The sequence below is a fragment of the Chinchilla lanigera genome, unplaced genomic scaffold (genome assembly GCF_000276665.1).
Source record: "Chinchilla lanigera isolate Chin_1 unplaced genomic scaffold, ChiLan1.0 scaffold00064, whole genome shotgun sequence".
Taxonomy (NCBI): Eukaryota; Metazoa; Chordata; class Mammalia; order Rodentia; family Chinchillidae; genus Chinchilla; species Chinchilla lanigera.
Window position 1 is genome coordinate 6,338,187 of NW_004955465.1, and position 16,315 is coordinate 6,354,501.

Genomic DNA, 16,315 nt, shown 5'->3' on the forward strand with positions numbered 1-16,315 from the left:
ATAATCGTGAAAAACTAGTTGATTCCAGCAACAATAAAAGTGCCTCTTTTCTTTTTTTTGGTACTGGGAATCGAACTCAGGACCTTGCGCTTGCCAGGCAAGCGCTTGTGCCCCTGAGCTATCTCCCCAGCCCGCCTCTTTTCATCTAACTGTACACTGGCACTGTGTTTAACAATTCGGACTTCAAAGGACTCTAACTATACTTTAGATATTCTCCTTTCTCTGCACTGTTCTCCCGTCCCCCAGTTTCTCCACTCCATCCCTCCTTCCCACTTCTCTCCTCTGTTAAAAAAAAAAGGAGCGATCCACTCAATTTCACTCTGCTGTTCTTCCATGTGGTAGAAATCATAATTAAATACAAAATTAAAAATTGAGTCACATAATATGAAACTGCCAATAATTCAGGTAGTTCTGACCTATGAAAATAGCAATTTTATATGACCCAATATTATAACAATTCCTAAGCCCATGTTTTGAAGGCCTTTAAATATAAACCTGAGAACTGCCTTCCACTCAAAACCTAACAGCCCATCTGATCCAAATCAAATCGTTCTATCTCATTTATTCAAATAGTAAGGTTTCTTTTTATTTGGAAGTGAAACTTCTTTTTTTTTTTTTAGTACCAGGAATCCAACTCACAACCTTGTGCTTTCCAGGCAGGTGCTCTGCCGCTGAGCTATATCCCCAGCCCAGAAGTGAAACTTTTAACCTAGTTTTAAAATATCTACACTGTCATTACTTAATGTGAGATGCTTAACATTTAACTCCAAGTTTCACGTGAATGCTTCAGTATACAACAGAACTTACTGCTGGGCAACAAGAAGGAATGAACTGCAGATGCCCAACCAGATCAATCTCAAAAACTTACAGAGTAGAAAAAGGCAGAGGGCACTGCAGGATCCCATTTACGTGAATTCTAGAAAAGACACATCAAATCAATGGTTAAAAAAAGGCAGGATCTTTGGCTGCCTAGCGCTAGGGCAGAAGAACTAACTGGGAAAAGGGGTACAAGGGAACTTTGCGGGCACTGGAGTGTAATGGTTACACAAGGATATCAATTTGTCAAAACCCAAGGAAATATACCAGCAAAATGAACGCTTTTTAATGTACATACATACTACATCAGTAAAGTTCATTACAAGACACAAAATGACAGTATATTTTTAATAAACAAGTGAAACATGAATATTCTTTTATTTTGAAAAAATTAACATATTATGAATAAAGTTAAAGTTTATTTTAACTACCTTCCAAATCTGGTTTCCACCCTAATCTCATATATATTTCTCCTCCACAATAAGCACCGCTAGGAGTTTGGTATGGATTATTCTGAACTTTTAAAAATAAATGTACACACATATACAGCCATAGAAAATATATAGTATTGTTTTGTACACAGATCTAACATCCTTACATAACTTGTTATTACCACTCAGTATTATGTTTCTGAGATCTACCCGTGTTACTCAGACTGAGGCTATTTCTTTTCACTCCAGCAGTCACCTACGCTATGGTCACACCGTGGTAGCCAGCCAGGCCACTCCCCTTCACACAGTTCCGAAGCCCTTCCCCCATTACAACTCACCAGGGCAGCAACAATGAGCAATTACCCTGGGGTGGGTCAGGGAAGGCAGATGGTGCTCCAAGCAGACTTCAGCCTTATCTATCAGGTTTAGTTTATCGGGTTTAATGAGACTATACCCATGTACAATTTATATATATTAAGTATCAACTTTTTTAAAAGAATATTATGATAAATTACCATGGGGAATCAATACTAAGAAACAGAATATCTATTAAAATACAAGGAAAACAAAGTTGCATAGCATAAAGCAAACTCATGATTTGAAGTGTAGGTATTTATTGAAAAATAATGAGCACTAAATACATCATACCAACACACTCTTCTGTGCAAATTACAATTAAAATACCAGAATACTGGTTATAATGATGCAAGCATAATTAATTATACATACAAACATTCCTTTATATTTTTTGCTTTCTTCTTTTATGACTATGATGTCTTTCCCCATCCCTGCAATGAAAGGGGTATAAAAAACGATTTAAAATCATGTATGTTTTAATATGAACACTTTAAAATAATTCAACAGTGCCAGACGTGGTGGCACACGCCTATATCCCAGCACTCGGGGAGGCTGAGGCAGGAGGATCGTTGCGAGTTCGAGGCCAGCCTGGGCTACAAAGTGAGCTCAAGGCCAGCCTGAATTGCATAGCGAGACCCTGTCTCAAAAAGACCAAATTAATAAATTAATTAATTAAATTAAATTAAATTAAATAATTCAACAGTGATGTACTTTCATCAGACATAAATCAGGACAAGTTAAAACATATAATTAAACTGAACTGAGAAAATCAATTATTAAAATTTAGAGAAAAACCGAAATGGAAGCAAAACTAAGTTATACTTTGGAATTCTGCTTTAAAATTAACTCCAAATGCATATAAAATGATAGGCAGCCAGGGAATTCAAGTAGAGTATTAACGTCATGGAGAAGGTATGAGCTCAGTGGGGCAGCACGACGCTGAGTGATGACTCACCTCTCTTTCCTCCTTCTCGACTCAGAGGTTTTATCCTTATCTTTATTTCTTTTCCGCTTATGTGGGCTCCTGCTCCTATCCCTCCTATGGCGTGAACTCTCCGCGTCCAGATAGCTCCCACCAGACTGCCGGGAATCTACCGAAGCCGAGCGCCTGTCTTCATTCCTGAGACCCAGAGAGGAAGTGAGCCAGTTCGTCCTCCACTGGCCTCCACTAAGACCCCGCAGCCAGGGACAGAGAGGGCCCACACTGACAGGAATAACCTTATACTCCCCATGAGAAGGCAGCCAGACAGCAGCTTCTACAGTGTTTTCTTTTTGAAGTATTTCAGTAGTATGGTTGTTTCCCCCACCTCTCTACTGCTAAGACTGATGACATCGTAGAATAATTCTAGTGAAATTCTGAGCATTGATGACAACAAACAATAATTTTGATGAATTATAGTTTGCTACAAAAGGTCTTAAAAATGCTAAAATTAAGCCAGGTACGGTGGCACACGCCTGTAGTCCCAGCACTTGGGAGGCTGAGCCAGGAGGACTGCTGTGAGCATAAGCCCAACCTAGGCAACACAGTGAGTTCAAGGCCAATCAGAACTACATAGGGAGACCCTGTCTCAAAAAAAAAGAAAGAAAAGCTAAAATTTAACACTTATAACAGATTAAAAAGGTAGTATTTTGGGAGAGGGATGCAGTTCAGTCACGGAGCGTTTGCTCGTCTTGCACAAGACCCTGGGTTTGATTCCCAGCACTACTAAAAATTAAATAAAGGCAACCATTTTACCAGTACAGACAGTGACATACTTCTCAGCGCCCCCCTCTGCTTTGTCCTGCTCTTCTTGCCAGTGGTTACTGAGTTCTTCCATGTGCACATTTATTACATCCCGAATCACCTTGGGAGAAATAAGCACCAAATCTCAGATAGGAGAGTGGTTCAAACAATTAAGAAAAGCACCGCTAACAGTCAACCAAGAATTCACTGACAGCCGGTCAGTCCCGGTGACAGAGGAAGCAAAAAGGCACTGGGGACAAGGGCAGTCTCAGAGTTCTGTCTGCTGCATTTTCCCTCCTCAGAGAAACTCCCAGCAGCTCCCAAAGTGAAATGGAAAAATGTCTTATACTCCTCAATAAAACCCAATACCCTCCACGACCTCACCATATCACAGAGCATAGTGGGTGTAAGGAAAAACGCTCAGCACCTTTAGCCATTCAGGAAATAAAAATCAAAGCTACAATGAGATCCCATCTCACATCAGTCAAAATGGCTAGCGTAAAGAACACAAAGAACAATAAATGTTGGTGAGGACGAGGGGGAAAAGGAACCCTTCTACACCAGGAAGGAACAGTGTAGCCACGATGAATTAAAACTGGAGCTACTGTTCTGGTTTATATCTGGACGTGGCCCCAAAGCCCATGTGTGCACAGGCAGGCTTTGGGGAGGTGACCGGGTCATGGGTACACGGTCCTCATCGGTGGATTAGGGCACTGTGAGTGTATAGCTAAAGCAACGTTGCGGGGTGAAGCCTGGGTGGAGGAGTGGCTCACTGGATACATGGCCCAGAAGGTCTGTCCCCTCCCTCCTCCCCCATCTACCACGCTGCCCTGCCTTGGAGCCAGCTGACTACAGACTGACACCTCTCTGAACTGTGAGCCATCTGATCGATCCAGCTACACCACTCCTTGGTACAAAGCGGAAGCAATGAAAGTCAGCACACTATAGGGACACCTGCAAACCCAAGTCTACGGCAGCAAGTTCACAACTGCCAAGATATGGAGCCAGGGGGCTGGGGATTTAGCTCAGCGGCAAAAGCGCCTGCCGGGCAAGCGCAAGGTCGTGAGTTCGGTTCCCGGTACCGGAGAAAAACCAAAAAAAAAAAAAAACGAAAGATTTCTGCCCAAAGAAGGTAATAGCTAGTATTTACTGAGAAATGTCTGTGTTCTCATGCATTATTTCAGTAAGTTCTCATAATAACCCTGTGAAGTTTGCATGATTACAAAATGAAAAAAAATCTAAAAAGCTTAACCTGACCATGTCACACAACCAACAATATAAACAGCAGAATCAAAACTCAAGCTAAGACCTGAGGGAAACCAAAATGCACACTATCATGCTGCAGTACTACTTTCTTGTGAGCAGGTATTTTTAAAGAGTATACAACTTCTTTATATAAGGTTTTTGTACAGTGAAGAGCCTGTCTGGCAGAGGGTGGGTCGGAATCAGATGGGGCAAACCCTGGTCAGGAGCAGCCCTCTGGACACTTCCTCGTGCACCTTCCCAGGAGCTGAGGAAATCCACAGAACAGACTTAGGAAACCATCTATGGAGAATTTTTGTTCCCGACAAAGTTCCACACAATTATGTAAAACCTACCTCAGTATAAGATTTCTTGGTTATATGAACGTTCTTAGCTCTATAGGACTGACGTCTTCTTTTATAATCTCTAACTTCTGCCAGGATTTCAAGATAAGACTTTGGACTTTTCCGACTATTATCTAATGAAAGAGTAAAACAAATTATTATATCTTGAAGGGTTTTTAATTTCTTTAGAATCCACAGGTAGTCCGGCACAGTGGTGCACACCTGTAATCTTAGATCTTAGGAGGCTAATGCAGGAGGATCACTGTGAGTTCAAGGCCAGCCTGAAGTATATAGTGAGACCCTGCCTCAAAATACCAAAACTGAAGGAAAAAAATTAACAGGTAGAAACCCACAACTGTCCTATGCTGCAACACGTTTCAAGGTAGTATACAAGGACACCCTAGAAACCCTGCCTTCCTTCTATCTGGGCTGTTTTATATTTTTTCCTCTAGCCATTAGTTGAATGTAAGAATATTTCAGTCCATAGATAAAAGTAGCAGCACAATTGTAAATAACTGTTTTACAAAAGAAAGATGCTTAATGTAAAATTCACAGTAAAACTTCAAGTACTGGGTAACTTAATAATCTACATATCCATGTCAGATGATAGAAAACCACCCCACCCAATCCAAAAGGGCATGATAATAAAGTCATTTGAACTCTCATAGAATGGAACGACAAGAAGAAACGTAAAGTATGTTATTTCTCTCAAACCTTGATTGACTTTGGCAGCCAAGTCTACAAAGAGATCACTGTCGTTTTCAATGATTTGTGAATCAGAGCGCTTTTTCTTTGTCTCCTCAACAACAAAATCATAAAGGGCAAGACGATCTGCTTGGGTCAGATCACAAACAAAGCGTTTGTGATTCAGAGGAACTTCAACAGGCAATGAAGAATACACTCCTAAAGTAAAAGAAAAGAAAACATCACAAGAATAAACAATACACGAAGCACTGCAGACTTAATACCGACAACTTAACTTCAAATACATGCTGTCCTAAGGCAATATTAACACACATTATGTTTTACATACACAGTAATCCTGAAACACATAAAGTATCAATATATGTAATGTGATAAATGTTAAACAACGACTATCCTGAATGCTGCTTTGCACAGAAAGGATATATCTTGGATCTTTATTATTCTTTCCAACGATGTTAAGACATATCTCAGGAAGGGAGGCAAAAATAATCCCAAAAAGCAACTTGCAGAGAAGAAAATCTTTCTTTTGGTAGAAGTGGGTTGAGACAGGGTCTTGACAGTATAGTCTAGACTGGCTTTGAACTTGTACACCTCCTGCCTCAGCCTCCTGATATGATTACAGACATGCACTACCACACCGGACAAGCTTTTCTTTTTCTTTCCTTCCTTTTGTGTGCTTGTGTGCATACATGCGTGTGTGTGTGTGCATGCATGTGTGTGTTGAGTTCTTGCTACACTGCCAAGACTGACTCTGGAGATCAAGGGATCCTCGTGATTCAGCTTCCCAGGTGACTAGGACTAGAGGTGTATACTATCACACCCAGCTAAGAAAAACTTTTGAGTAATAATTTTTTAAAGATGCCCACATTACAAATACAGATACTACTTTGTAGATACTACTTTTTGTATACATGCTTCTGCCATAAAAGCTGGAAAAAAGTTTTTGCTATGTAGTGCACACTGTAGTTCCTTCAAAAATAATGAGAATATGAAAAATGATTAAAAAACAACTTGTTTGAGCTATCAAGTTAGAAGTTCAATATTTGAAACACGTTCTACTTGCGCAATGACGTATAGTTAGGGGTTAAAAACACAATTAAGCCAGGCATGGTGGTGTACACCTCTAATCCCAGCACTGGGGAGGCTGAGGCAGAAGGATCGCTGTGAATTCAAGGCCTGGGCTACTTAGTGAGTTCAAGGCCAGCCTGAACTGCACAGTCAGACTCCGTCCCAAAAAGACAAAAAAAAAAATATATATTAAGTAGAAATCCCAAAGTTCCTCAGACCAGAGAAGGCCAGATTAAACTGAACTCATTTTAACTTACTAAGGAGAAAGTAGAGTGGCTTAACCAAACTAATTAAAAACAGGTAACAGCCGCGCCCCAATAGTTACAGAACTTTCTAAAGTCTGCTCATTAATGAGAAAAAGTAAATACAATACCTTGATATGATGTATTAAAACACTGAAGAAAATGTTTGTTTTGAGATTCAAATGTACTCAAAGAAATAAAATGACTGTGACTGTAAATAAAGCAATTTAATACAATTCTTTCTAAACTTCATTATTCACTAATGCAAATAAAGAACATGATCTACTAAAGGAATCCCTCTAATGTTTGCTAGGTTATCCTAAAGCAGTAATTCCGTTCAAAGAACAATGTAAAAGCAGTAGCTCTTCCCAGACACTTAAAAGTCTTACTATGTTAACTTCTTAGATAAGAGGCAAAAGAATTCAAATAAACACAAAATATGAACTAAGCATTTTTAACAAAAGAAAGAGGAGAAAAAAAAGAAAGGGAAAGGGGGGGGAAGGGGAGGAGAAGAGGAGAGAGAGGGAGAGAGGGAGAAACAGAGAGAGACACAGCGAGAGAGTGCTTTATATTTCCCCATAAATTAAGAGGAGAGCTACACTGAATCAAAGGCTGTGGCTTAACAGCTATGTGTAATGACACACGGTCATTTTCACTAGTCAAAGGGTTTAAATTAGTTAGGAAGAAGAGTTCCCTTTCAAGCTAATCAATTTTACCCTAATGCTGGCAGGCCCTAGGAAAGGCCTTTCTATGAAACCAGGTGTCAAAACATTTTATACTATAAAATTAGCTTTCACATGCCTAATTTCTTTGAATACAGGCTATAAAAACCTGGGAGAAAATACAAAGGTTAGAAAACAATGCTACATTACAAACAAGCTCCTCATAAACTTTTGCCTGTTAATCTTTAAACAATGAAATGTAATTTCCTCAAAATATTTTGGAGTTTTCTTGATTTATTCATCTTAAATTGGTGTTATCATAAAGACTGATGTTTAAACTTCTGGAAATTCAACCAAAATTTCAAATGAAGCCTATAATGTTGTGACAGGTAGTAAGATAAAAGTTGAGAAGTTTCAGTAATACTTTTAAAAGGATATCATTTGCAAAAAGGATACTGCATATCTTTAAATAAGGAGTACATTCAGGTTCCTAATTCCTCTTTATACTCACCCCAATTACTGAAAAAGAAAAAGTACAGGAAAAGTTAAGTAAAAAACTGCATTCAAATCTTTCAGAACATAATTCTGACAAAAGAAAAAAAAAATACATTTAAGTAAGCTACATTTACATAAAATGTAAATTTTCAAAATGCAAGTTTCTATATGATGTATTGCCACATTTGTTGTAATTCTGTGTCCCTCTCCTTTTCCAGCTTTTTAAAAAAATTGTGGTAAAACAGAAAATAACATAAAAATCACTCTTTTGGTCATTCCTAAGCAAACAGTTCAGAGGTACTATGCATATTCCCATTGCTATGCAACCTTCAACTTCATAGGAAGACTGTCTCCTCACCCCAAAGGAAGCCCTAGTCGGTGTTTGTATTAAGTAACTCCTCTTTTTTTCTTTTTCCTTTTTGAGACAGGGTCTCGCTATGCAGTTCAGGCTGCCCTTGAGCTCACTTTGTAGCCCAGGCTGGTCTCAAACTTGCAAAGATCCTCCTGCCTCAGCCTCCCCAGTGCTGGGATTACAGACATGCGCCACCATGCCCGGCTGTAATAAGTAACTCTTACACTCCTATTTCAGTCACTTTTGCCATCAAAGGGCATCTTAAACACAAATTACTATATTAAATATTGGTAAAAGCTACTGTCTCAAAGTTACAAATTCAGAATTTGACAAATTCATACAGCAATAATCCCTAATATTAACGATAAACAGATTAAGGTCCAGAGAAGTAAAATGAGTTTTGCCAAGTCTCACAAGTAGTGAAAAGAGATCTGGTCTACGCCATGCTAGCCTCTCTTATTTTACGCCCACTGAATTTTTAAATCATGGCCATGTTTTAAATGTACTTCATGAAATTTAAGAATAGCAACTTGAATATTTAACATTGGAGGAAAATGATAAACCAGTAAACATAAAATTGTTTATTACTGAAATCAGTGTCTTAGTATAAAATTAACTAATGTAAATATACCTGAAAGGAACAACACAGATCTAACAGCTGTTCAAGTTTGCAGAAAGAATTTTATGAAGTGAGTTTAGGCCTGACACAACTGATTAAATGAAAACACATACAGCCTCACCAAAACAATTTACGTCTTCCTGTATATCCAGGAAAATATTACTTAGATGGGGAAATGCAAAGTTTTCCACATTAGTCCTCCCTTCAAAGTAATGTAATAATTTTTTTACTCAAAGTTAAAGATATTTAAAGAGATTCTTGCCCTGATGCCAAAGGTCTAAAACTATCTGACTGAAGTGGGCCACAAAAATAATCTTTGTTGGGAAATTGCAGAATTGTACACAGGATACAAAAAAGTTCTTTTAAAAAGGGTTATAGTTATTCTGTTAATAACAACGGAATCTTAACTTAGGAGAGTGTAAGAGTCCAAAATCAAAGTTCCTCTTGACTATCTACTGAAAGAACTATTCAAAGTAATTTTTTCTTTTATAAAGAACTAAATTCAATGCCTAAATTCGCCTTCTTACTCAGTTATACAAATTTATAAACTTGGAACACTGCCTAAATTACCTACATATACAAAACTCTAGCAGTTCACTGTATTAATATTGCTTTCTGTACATTTATTTTCACCTAAGAGCAGCTGCCAATTATTGTTGCGAGGGCTAGCTTAGCAATTATCATCTCTCCTCCTCTAAACAAAACTAAAAGAAAATCTGTATTACAGATAGAAAAACTCAAAGAAGTTGTCATTTATACAAGGTTAAGCAGTTAGCTTATTTCTTTAGAACAGGCTTTGCAAAATGAATGAATAGTGAATTGCACTGACAGGAGTGTGTACGTATCTAAAGTCTGTACTATTCTTTCACTTAATCATGATAGAAAAACAATGAACACATTTTGGCGGTACCCAGTCTATGAATTTCACTAAACGTCGGGCTTCTATCCCAAGCTAGCACAACTCAGACAAGAATCCGTGCTAAGATTCAAAATTTGGTTCTGGGTCCAGCTTTGCTATCACTATCTGGCAGAGATGAGTTACTTCCCTTTTGTGAGTCTGTTTCTTCACCTCACATAAGAAGGAAATACTGTCCTAACCTATCATAATTTTATGGTGAAAGAGAAATGAAATTCATAGAAGAGCTACGAAAAAAGAACCTTTTCAAAAATAAAAGTACTGAAGACTTTTAGAACAAACATACCCGAGCTGCATCTTAGTCATACAGAGTTGCTTTTCCTCTGTAAAATGCACACTCTGGGTAGATGATCTCCAAGAGCTCTTCCAACTCTTGGATAAGCTCCATTAACGTGTCTAATCAGCTCAAAGTCGAGCTGGAATTAAGCTGACAGGCACAAAGGTGGAGGCTTCAAAACAAGAGCTCCAGGAAAGATGCTTCAGGCCGCTGGCGGGAAGGAAGGTAACAAACACAGGCAAAGAGCAGCGGGCGGCCTTCTGAAGCCACACGCAGCTCAGAGAAACTGAGACCAGATACTGGCTGAGAACAATGTTTGGTAAAGATCCTGAACTTCAGGAAGGGGGAAAAACCAACCCTGACTATGCCCTGGCGAGGAGCAGGACAAAAAGGCGGCAAGCCCAGACAAAGCTACCCACAGAAGGTTCCAACACAGCTCAGAAATCCTTGTAAGAGGAACCAGTCATGCTTTGGCTGGATGTCAAATCTGGGTCCGGAAATCTGAACATTTTTGTTAACTGTTCACTTCTACCGTGATAGACTTCATTTTCTTTCAATCTCCTAAAAGCTTATGCTTCAATTTTTAGCCTAATGTCTGTTGAAGTCCTGGGCATAAACTGTTGAACCCAGCTCTAACACTGGGCACAAACAAATCCACAGATCCTCTAAGATGACGCATACGACATTATGCTGGGGCTTGCTTTCTGAGCAGGCGACCCTTAGAACTCCTCATCAAGCTTCCTTACTAGGTAATTCCAAAGCATGCACCACTACTTAACAGTGTCTGAGGAAGACCGGTGACACATAACAAATGATGGGAAAAAAAGGAAATTAGCCCAGTGTTAAATGTAAAGCTTAACCTTTCCCATGTAACTCTTTTCACACATTTTTTCGTGAAGAAAAAATTTAGTACCATGTCCCTGGGGGAGAAAAATTATTTGACTCATTAATTAGCTCAAACTATAACGGCTCTTACTTTGATTGTAGCAATCACCATCTTTTCCAGCTTTGGTTCTAGCTTGATTAATGATCTGGAATTGTAAGTCCTTATCTGTCAAAAAAAATTAAATATGTTAGGACTCATCAAGTTTCGTCAGTTTCCAATGCAAGCTCTCCAGACACAGCAACTAACCTTCCAGAATCTGAGGAGACCAACATCTACGTCACTGCCTACACAATGTGAGCACAGAACTCATTCACATCTACCTAGAGCCCAAGGAGTGACAAGACTTAAAGTACTTCAGAAAACACTATATTCAGGGCTAGGGGGCTGGCTCACTGGTCAAGTGCTTCCCTAACATGGGTTCAATCTCCAGTACCAAGAAAAAAAAAAAAAAAACAAGAAGCATCACACTATAATCAGGCACGCAGGAGCAGCAGCTACAAACTTACTAATCTCTTAACATTTCTTCAACTCCAGCTAAGCATCAGGTACTATTCTATGTATATTACAAACATAATTTAATCCTCACAATATTCTATTATCATTATTCCCAACTTATTTTTTTTTCTAACTTATTAAAAAAAAAAAACTTTAAACAAGTTACCTCGCTGAAAGTCACACGTTTGTTAGGAACAAAACTAGTAAGTGAATCAGGGCATTCTGCTTTTAGAACCCAAGACTTTAACCTCTACACGTGCCGTAAGTATCTGGAACACATTTCCAGCCTCACTTTCATTTTCAGTCTATGCTGTGTGCTCAGATTTTGCAATAACCAAGGAGGAAGGCATCTGTTTCCCAGGGTTTTCACTCCCTATTATATAAGCTTGATCTTTAAATTTCAGATTACATGAACTAGTTTCACAGTACATTAATAAATCCTATACTTTCTTAAGGCACTAAATATCCTTCCTAGTCAAAAGCATGTTTATAAAATCCATTCTTCTGGTAATTCAAAAATGAAAATTTAACACCCACACTAAAATATTTTAAAATTACAATCTAACAACTTAATACTTACCCAAAGTAATTGAAGGTACCTTCGCATTCTCGTAGAAAAAATCAGGATTATATATTTCATCCTAAACAATTAAAAAAACATTGTTCCTAATTATGTTAAGATTTGACATAAACTAACAAGTAGTATCTTTAAATTTTTCCCATAATAATTTGTGACATTAGGCAAGTGCCATCTTACCCTACAAATAAAAGTTATTATTTTGTATCAGAAAACCTCACGATACATCTTCAAAATATTGTGAATTCATTAATGCATGAATTATATGACATATATGTAATGCAGTAAATATATGCTACCTCTTCTTCTTTAGTATAGCCCATTTTTCTCAATCTACAGGATTCCATGTGCTTTGATAAAGATGATTTAGGCATGTGATGATTGGAATCATAAGGACATATCACAACTTCACCCTATAAAAAATAAAGAGGAAAAAAAAGGTACACAATAGTTTAAAAATAATTATAGCACTGAATGTTTACTATGTGAATAAATGGTACTCTCCACCACTTCCTCTTCTGCAGGCCTCTCTCAACTCCCATACAAATGTGTTTGCATTAAAACAAAACAAACCTCCCTTAAACCTCTACCCAAGCTGCATTCTCTCCACCTCTTCAAAGCCTCTTTTTTTTTTTTTTTTTTTTTCTTTTTGAGACAGGGTCTTGCTATGCAGTTCAGGCTGGCCTTGAGCTCACTTTGTAGCCCAGACTGGTCTCGAACTCACAACAATCCTCCTGCCTCAGCCTCCCGAGTGCTGGGATTACAGGCATGTGCCACCACGCCCGACTCCATCTTCTTGCTAGTAGAGTCAAAGAACATGTCATAATCCTTACAGGACTGAAGCTCTTGGAAGGCCATCAGTCACCTGTCCCTTTCTGCCATCCTGACCCACTTTTCAGGTTCTTTCTACCTTGTTGGCTCTTTCTACTTGGTCTCTTGGTCTCTTCTACTTGGTGCCTCAGAGACTTTCCTCCTTCATATGCTGGTGTTTCCTGTGAGTCTAACTAGCAACCAATTCAGTATGAACAAAAAATAAATGCATCGCAATTTATTTTTAAATAAATAATCCCCAAACTTGGTCCTCTTGTGTGTTCCTATTTTGATGAAAAGGTTCCAACCGCTCCTCGAGCAAGAAACTGCCTCTTGTCCCTCATCACCCGCATGCAATAAATCACCTACCCCCGTCCGTTTCACTCCTAACTATATCTGAACTCCTGCACACACGGGCTATCACCACTGCTGCTTCCCCAGTTTGGACATCGTCTTGTCCCCGCTGAGTTCCAGCAGCCACCTCGAAGCGCTGTCTCTCTCTGCTTCGAGTCTTGCCATCCTCCACTGCACCCTCCACACCGCAGCTAGGTGGAATCCCCAGCTTTGCCACTTACAGGCCGTAGGAAACTGGGCTGGGTACTTAACCACTCTTTGCCTCAGCTTCTTCATCTGGAAGTGGAAATACTCACAAGGCCATTACAGAGACTAACGTAAAGCAATCTGAGTAAGGCCTGGAATATAGAAAGTGTTCAATAAATGTAAGCAGATACTATTTTTATTAAAAAGCAAGTATGACTTTGATATGCCCTGGCTTAAATTTATTACTATGCCTCCTCAATGACCTTATTTTTAAAAAAATCTAGATTGTTTAATCTGGGGACAAAGGCATCACCGAACAAACTATACAAGGACAGAAAAAGTGACTATAGTTCACTAAACTTCAGTATCAAAACATCAAAGAAAATGAAGCTTCATTAACTACTCGGACTGCCATCTATTCTATGAATTATACCTCTTACCAGGATTTCTAATCACTCTCCTGAACATCGGATACAAGGTTTGCAAACGTTAGATGTATTCCCACCACTTACTGTCAAAATTTGGGAATTTCACAAGGAGCTTTTAAAAAGCAACACAGCAATTAAGCACACACTCTTAGGAGCAAGAAAGCTCGAATGCAAATCCTACCTGCCACTTGGTAACAGTGTAGTAGCGCACTAGTTACCTCTCTCTTCTGCTTTCTCATCTATAAAATGCTGCAAACAGTACTCACCTCATAGGATTATTAAGTAGGGCAATGTATACTAAATGGCATACACAAAATGCTACTTAACTGTTAATACAAAAAATCCAATTCTCCTGCAATGCTGTACTGAACGAACTATGGTATGGAAAGTTCTGTTAAGCCCCACCGAATGGCTAGAAATGCCCCTCTAAATGAACAATGAAGTCCTTTTCGTTTTGTTTTGCAATTTCCACTGCGGTTTCAACACAAGAAATAGTGAATGAAATATTTAAACGCCTCTGTGGAAATCAGACCTGTGACTTAAAGCCGGGAGAGATTACAGCATAGTACACCCAGGAAGAACACAGGAAATTACCCTACCATCGAGCGCTCCTCTTCCTCCTACCCCACCAAAAAGGCAAAGAAAACAAAAATCCGGGTTGTTCCATCTAATACACTTGCTTACATTTTTTTAAAGTAATTCTACCGTTCAGTGAGTTGCTAGTTACCCTTTCTTAGCGGCATCTTTTAATAATCCTAGAATCTATATTGTCTCAACCACAAGTGTCTGTTTTTAGGATAGAAAAAAGAGAACTGGTGAACTCCCAGGTCTCCAGACCCCGAAATCTGGCGCAACTGCGGAATCCTTAGGACAGATGACAAAGCAAACGGCCAACCCTGAGAGCAGCACTTGGCTCCTACTCGTTTATTCTTTAAATAAACACCGACGTGCCAGTCCTTCCTCACCCACATCATCCTATTTTCCTGACACCCCAAGTTAGGGCCACACGGCGGGGGAGGGCATGGGGCGTCCCAGCCCCACACTCCGGGCCACCGCGGTTCCCGGCCGCCCTCAGGGCTCCGAGGACTCGGGCTCCGCGCCTGCCCTCCGCGGCACCCCGCGCGGACCTCCCCGCCGCCGGCCCGCTGCCCCGGAAGGACCGCAGCCCCGGAAGGTCCGCAGCCCTCACCTCCGCCGCCTCCTCCTCCCCGGGATCCAGCTGATCCAGGCTCCAGCCCAGGGACGCCGTCACCTCCCCCAGCGTCTGGTAACAGCTCTCCACGAACTCGCTCAGCTCCTCCTGCAGCCGCCGCCGCTCCTCCAGCGGAGGAGCTTCGTCCTCCATGGCCGATGCCTACCTGCAAACAGGAAGTGACTGATCGGTGCGCGGCGCGCGCGGGCCTCTGGGAGGTGTGGGCGGGGTCTTGTCACCACGTGACTGGAGCAGCCTATAGGGGAGGAGCCGGGGGAAGGCGGGAGCTGTCATTTTCAAAGGCGTTTTTCAATCCCTTCCGAACGTCGCTTCCGTGTTGCTGCTCCTGGGTGCGTTTGCCTCGTCTTCCCTGAATGGGGTTCCCCCTCTTCGTAGACATTTTTAGAAAAAATTGTTTCTATCGGTAGAAATGTTTAAATAGTTCAAAGAGCGTTTGTGTCGCTGTCTAGTTCATCAACATTTTGCCACATCTGATATTTCTGGATCTCTTCTGTCCCCATAGCCCTGCATTTATTTTTTCTCAATTCTTTGCAAGTAAGTTGCAGATTATTTGCCCCAGAATATATCCTCAGAACATTTTCCTGTGTAACTGTAGTGCATGATCAAACGTAAGAAAATTAATTCCATTAAATCTAATATATGGTTCCAATTCCCTGCAGTTGTCCCCATCCTTTTATGTTTTATTATTTTAACCCATAAAATTATCAGTTGTCTCTTTTAATCTAGAACAATGTCACCTACTCTCCATTTTAAATTGTTATTGAATTTTGTGATGGGTTTCGGCCAGTTGTCTTGTAAAATATCCTTCATTCTAGGTCCCCTCACAACTACGATTAGTTTAAACGATTTTTCAAGAATACTACATAGGATACGTGTACCTTTTTATTACATGCTAAAGAGAAAATATATCTTAGTAATGCTAAATTTGATCACTTGGTAAGGCTGGTGGCCAAATCTCTCCATTGTAATATCTTTCTTTTAATACTTGGTAATCTATGGCCATACCTTGACATATCTTGAAGCCATAAGAATATCATGATCCCAACTACCTCCAAATCCTTCACTGAATCATTTATTACAACTTATAAATGTGATTCCCTTAAAGTATTATGCATTC

At 39.8% G+C, this 16,315-nt stretch overlaps 1 protein-coding gene across 1 annotated transcript; it reads right to left on the reverse strand.

The window, feature by feature from the left end:
- Window positions 1-1,175: 1,175 nt before the first annotated feature.
- On the reverse strand, window positions 1,176-15,377 carry Snrnp48 (small nuclear ribonucleoprotein 48kDa (U11/U12)). Its single transcript, XM_005398851.2, has 9 exons — window positions 15,175-15,377; window positions 12,507-12,620; window positions 12,211-12,271; window positions 11,226-11,300; window positions 5,628-5,816; window positions 4,926-5,047; window positions 3,360-3,448; window positions 2,560-2,724; window positions 1,176-2,035 (listed from the first exon to the last, which is right to left on the reverse strand). The coding sequence occupies exons 1-9, from the start codon at window positions 15,328-15,330 to the stop codon at window positions 1,987-1,989; spliced, it is 1,020 nt and encodes a 339-aa protein (XP_005398908.1). The 5' UTR covers window positions 15,331-15,377; the 3' UTR covers window positions 1,176-1,986.
- Between the last annotated feature and the right edge of the window lie 938 nt (window positions 15,378-16,315).